At 38.8% G+C, this 5,849-nt stretch overlaps 1 protein-coding gene across 1 annotated transcript; it reads right to left on the minus strand.

The window, feature by feature from the left end:
• Positions 1 to 599: 599 nt before the first annotated feature.
• On the minus strand, positions 600 to 5,500 carry LOC307028179 (uncharacterized protein). Its single transcript, XM_079662977.1, has 5 exons — positions 5,432 to 5,500; positions 5,179 to 5,332; positions 4,177 to 4,326; positions 2,554 to 2,853; positions 600 to 960 (listed from the first exon to the last, which is right to left on the minus strand). Exons 1-5 carry the CDS (start codon positions 5,432 to 5,434, stop codon positions 665 to 667), a joined length of 903 nt encoding a protein of 300 aa, XP_079519103.1. The 5' UTR covers positions 5,435 to 5,500; the 3' UTR covers positions 600 to 664.
• Between the last annotated feature and the right edge of the window lie 349 nt (positions 5,501 to 5,849).

The raw sequence follows: 5,849 nt of genomic DNA on the forward strand, positions 1-5,849 counted from the left end.
GATCAACAGATAAGCAACTAAAGTTTAGTTGAATATTACATTAAGCATTAGTTGATGATCAACAGATAAGCAACTAAAGTTCAGTTGACTATTACATTAAGCATTAGTTGATGATCAACAGAGAAGCAACTAAAGTTTAGTTGAATATTACATTAAGCATTAGTTAGAGTTTAGTTGACTATCTATTGATCGTCAACTAATCTAGAGTTGACTATTAGTATACTTTTAGTAGGTTCTCCACTAAGCGTTTGTAGGCATGTGTTAGGACTATCCAATTAAAGTGAAAAACAGTTGAGAACAGTAGAAAGTCTATAAACTATCAACATAACACATACATTCATCCACTATATGCAACAGATATGGAAATAAAGCGAAATGTTTTGCACAACTGATCACAAACACTGGATAACTGAAGTCAATACCAGGCTATAAAGCACAGTAGAACAAACACAATACACAGCATATCAGAGAAAGAAAGCTTTTTTATTTTAATCATATACTACAAGTAAAAACTGAAAAGTTGTGAACCACATTCAATCCTACGAAAGGACATCTAAACATAATTATTAACAGGTCGCCAAAACACTTCCCCAAAGTAGCTTCCCAAAATGAAAAAACTCCCCCCCCCACAACAACAACAACAACGCTCAACCCACATTCAGAATTACCTGACAGAAAAGGGGATGAGCTGTTTGTTGCTTTTCATTTCAGCAATCTTTTCTGCCAGTTCACCGACTATTTTCTTCTGACAGAGTTGGGCTAATTTTAAAAGTGTGGTTTTACCCTTAAACTGGTTTCGGACACTTTTGTCCACCAGGAATACTTCAGCAATTGCTGCAGTGTCTTTCACAGCATTCCTGGAAACATGAGCTTTCTTAAAAGCTTTGGTCATCCTAAAGCCTCTCTGCACCAGTTTAAGGACACTTCGATATCTTCCCACCACATCTGAGATGGAAGACACTGAAAAATAAAGAATACATTAATGTCAATAAATGTTATTGCCCCCCAATAATTGTTGTGGTGTGTATTGTGTGCAGTGTCTTAGTTGCAGGGTGAACCATAGTGTTTCTCACATATTTTCTCCTGAAAAGGGACTACAACTTGGATGAATGTGTTTGACTTCCCATTTGTTTTAGAACATGTGTTGTATTTTATAGTAGGTATTAGGTAGTGTGCCTGTATGCGCAGTGTGCAAATGTAGTAAGATCATTTGCTATTTATTGATAAAAAACATATTGGTGGTAAAAAACTGGTGAGAAAATTATTTATATTTCATTATTCATTACAGGTTCAGCTCAAACAGCCATAGTAGATGAGCATTAAAGGTGTGGACATTTCTCGATTTATAAGATGCATCGCGATGTACGATTCTGCATCGATGGAGTGACGGAACATCGGGAGTTTGGTTTCATATCAGCTTAGTGAGAGTCTTACTGCGTTCTGCTGTCATTTTCTGTCGTGCTAGTTTCTCTCCTCTCCTCTGATCTCTGTTTCAACGAGGGCAGAGCTTTACACACACCCCGTGTGCGGAGGTGAGAAACGATCTGCAGACCACTAACTTGTTGCTCTCACTACCAATAACAGCTGCTCTGTTATGCCAAATTCACATCAGGCAGCAGCGAAGTGCAGATCGCCACAATGATGACATTTTTCTGAGGCGTGTTCATGTGTTTCAGGCGACAATAAATTCTTTATAACATCGGTCAACATGCCAGGACTCTGTTTACTGATTGGCTGCGGGTACTCTCTGGCTGCGCTTCGCCACTAAAAGTTTAAATATCCCCAACTTTTTCTTTGGTTGCACTTCCCCGCAGAATCAAACGTCCGCTGTGCGCTCATAGATATCGCATAGTAGAAGAACTATGAGTAAGGGAGGGTCCGTAGCTGCTTGGCAGTGTAAATTCCATCGGCTTTGTGCTGCATTCACATGATGTCGGAATAATCTGAAAAGTTATCTCCCTGCCCATTCACCCCCCCCAAAGCAGTCAACCTAGGGAAACACTGAGCTGCTATGTGAAAACCTTATTTTTGTAGATTACAGCACACTTGTAATGCACTGCAGAATTATTTAAGTTTTGTTTTTATTAAGTTTATGTGAGGTGGCTCACACAGATACTGGTATTGAAGCTTTTATATTAAAGTCTGTACAGTCAGATCTTTGAAATCACGTTCGAAATAAAAAAGGGAGTTCAGATTTATCTGACTGCTTGTATTAATTTATAACATGTTTTGCTATGTGCAGTAATATAGAAAATTGAGGATGCAATACATTGAGATGCATCGAGGATCGTTGGGAATTTGAATCGTATTCAAATCGAATCGTGAGGCCAGTGAAGATTCACACCTCTAGCAAGCGTGTGGTGTGTCTCTATTTTAGTTCATTCAACCTACACCCCAACCACTCTGGCATGATGAAGAGTACATTGGTGATAAGAGTGATGATGAGTAAGTGGGATTGTATGCCCCAAACCCAGTATAAAGCACTAAGCTCACCATAATAACCTAATTACCTAATACCTAAATACATTCAGCAGGTGTCTTAGTTTATTATACCTCGCTCTCCTTTTCCTTTTGACGTCTTCGCCTTTTTGTTTTCCTTCTTCCCTTTTTTACTTTCCTTCTTCCCCTTCTTCCCTTTTTTGCTTCTCTTCTTGCCATTCTTCTTATGCTTCTTTTTCTTCTTTCCCTCATCAGAAGAGTCAGAGGTAGAGGTAGAGCTTGAGTCAGAGCTTGAGTCAGAGCTTGAGTCAGAGCTTGAGTCAGTGCTGGAATCGTTGCTGGAATCCGTGCTGGAGTCCAACCTCACGAACTGCGGCTCTTTATCTCCAGTGGTCATTACTTCCAAGTTCCCATCTGTTGATGAATGATAAATGACAAACAGAAATAAACTTTAAGTTGAGTCCCCACAAAGGATTTGCCTAAAGCCCAGAGGAGTCGGCTTTTATCACAATATACAACATTATAGAATTACATTGGTGTGACTGAGCTTGAGCAACTGATAACCTAAGGTGGTTTGAGGTTGTACATGAAGTGCATACTAATTGATGCGGTGGAGGTTAGATTGGGTATGAAGAGACATTGCAGAAGTACAAATAATGTGCACAAAACTTTAGATGGGATGTCTTATGTTTTATATATACAAAAAGTAGTTGTGTATGAGAAAATGCTACTTTCAAACTGCATTGTGTAGAATGTTTCTATCACTATTAGTGTATTTCCATGAATTCCAATCAATTAGTGCTCATGTGGTTTAAGCCAATTCATCTTTAAAAGGAGAGCCAATATGCTATGACAAGGCAGCAGTCGACAGCCTATACACAAGTGAAGTTAATTAAATTCCTAAAGGAATTCCTTAAAAATTACAACAATCGCTGAAATATTGTAAATATTTTTAATACATATTTAAATAAGAGACTTGAATTCCCTGGGAATTTTTATTTTCTATGTTAAATTGTTTTTAATATATTTGTTGAACATTTCAAGAGTTTGATTTATAATGCAAAAATACATTTGCAGTACTCTGCCTGAATATCAAGAACAAACTACAAACCCCTTTCTATAACACTGAGCAGAGACCTATAAATGTAGAAAGTACATGTCCAGGGACTACGGATGAAAAATAGCCTCTTGGCTAACTCTGGCACATTTATAGTAATGTTTATCAATGTGCACTGTCCCTGATAAATAAATGAATAAATAAAAAAATAGATGGCACGGCAGCCATTTTTGTTTGCAATTCAAAAGATGCACATAAAGCAGCAGCCAATAGGAGGCTATACAGTTTTAAAGGCAATTGATAGTAGCCTAAATAGGTAAAAGCAAAGGGGCGATATGCTGTCAAGATACTGTCATAAAAACAAACCCATGTGCAGTGGTAGCACTTTGATGAAGTGCTCCCAAGCGCCCTGCCATCAGTTTTCTTTCAGTGAAAAACGCTATATGGACACACCCCATTAGTGATCCTACACATTGTCCAGCTAAATATCTACATGCACTAAATGTAAAAATGTAAGGCCAAATAAAAAATAGTTACTTGAAAAAAATAATATTGAAAGGCTGGCAATAATATTTAATAATACTTGAAATACTGTTGTGGTATACTGTGCCATAATTATTTTTGAAGCCACACAGGTTCTGGAGAGCCCTAATGTAAAACTTTGCTCCACCTGTACAAACCTTGCTCTTGTATAGAGTTATTGTCCTCTAGTTGCTGCTTGAGTATGCCATTTTCCTCCTCTAGCTCATCCACCCGAGACTGGAGCATCTCAGCCTTCTTTCTCCATGCAATATGCTGCTTGACAGGCATACTACTTTCCATTTTACCAGCTGCAAAATAGGACATGACAAATTAGGAATACATGTCAGAAGGCTAAGGCGATGGTTTGGTATGAAAAACGTTTCACATGTTTGAGTACTTCTGTTCTGGAACTGCTCAGAAACCCCCTTATTGTCAATATACCTAGGAAAGCTACACATTCTCTAAATGTCTCTAGTTTGTGGTTGAATAGTTTCATGAGGCCGTGATTATCCTCTCACAACATCTCATTTTATACATTGATGACAGTCTAACCCAATTAATGCAATTCCAAGACTGTATAGGGACCCCAATATGCAGAAATATTGAAATACACCGTTATGAAAAGGCGTAATTAACATATTATACTGCATGTAAAAAACGGTTTTTGCCCAAAACTGCATGTGATTATCATAAAGTGGGTAGGCCTACGTCTGTAAAGGGGAGACTCGTGGGTACCCATAGAACCCATTTTCATACAGGTATCTTGAAGTTAGAGGTCAAGGAAACCCCTGTGGAAATTGCCATGTCAGTTTTTCCCTCCAAAATGTAGAATGTTTTTTAGCCCCATTGCCAACAAGCTAGCATCACGTGGTTGGTACCATTGGATGCGATTAGGTAATCTACTTTCATATAATATCATCATTACCAGCTTCAAAACCGAGCCCGGTACAGCCACTTAAAGACTGTAAAGTCGGCCGCGATCCTGCGTTAAGGAGAAGATTCAAACTAAGCATGTTAGCTAGCATTCTGTTTGAGCTACCAAGGAACCTTCTGAACCGCTAGCCCTGCTGCTCCAGTAAGGATACCTTTAGTTCACATATCTAGAGTGTGAAGTTAGCACACTAACGTCAACTACTTTGACATTTTTAAACCCAACTTACCACTTTCTTGTATGGTATCGCCTCCTTCTACTGCCTCATGAATCCCTCTCCTTGACTTTGCGCGGGTACAATGCACGGGACCAACGGCACTGCTCCCGTTGTCAGATGAGGGGCGGATTACTGAATGCACCTGAGCAAAAATGCCATGTCGATGCTGAAAATAAAAGTGAGATAGCAATATTGATTCACATGCAAGTAATAAGGAATGCTTTCTAAAAAAAAGACCATGTTACCTAAGGAAGTTGACACTTACCATCTCGACGACCAAAACATCTGAAATCCAAGGGCGTGCTTGGCGAATATCATTTAGTCACGTGTCAACTCTGCCAACACCATAGGCCGTACATATAACGCGGGTGGTGTTTATATATAAATCAAGCGTATCCCATCAATTCTCCAGCCAATGAAATTAAAGTGCACCAGTTTTGCATTTTTGGGATGTCTGGTAGATAAATGTATACATTGATTAGCTCGGTCCGACGGCTGGCTATATGGCTTTACTGGAGAGAAAACTTATGAGAACAGTTTATGTTAAAGAAACTAAAAAATCTACTTTAAAATTAATAAAATGGTTGCAAACGATTGGCTTGCTGAAACGCAAATTGAAATGCAAAAACTGCCGCCACAAAATGAAGATGGTCTCCTCCCAGACCAAGGACCATCACATCTGG

The sequence above is a fragment of the Notothenia rossii genome, assembly GCF_949606895.1.
Source record: "Notothenia rossii genome assembly, chromosome: 2".
In the NCBI taxonomy this organism is placed as follows: Eukaryota; Metazoa; Chordata; class Actinopteri; order Perciformes; family Nototheniidae; genus Notothenia; species Notothenia rossii.

Coding starts and splice junctions, on each gene's coding strand:
- LOC307028179 (XM_079662977.1), bottom strand. Junction 4,327..5,178: donor CGATACCATACAAGAAAGTG/GTAAGTTGGGTT, acceptor CCTATTTTGCAG/CTGGTAAAATGGAAAGTAGT. Junction 961..2,553: donor AAAAGGAAAAGGAGAGCGAG/GTATAATAAACT, acceptor TTTATTTTTCAG/TGTCTTCCATCTCAGATGTG.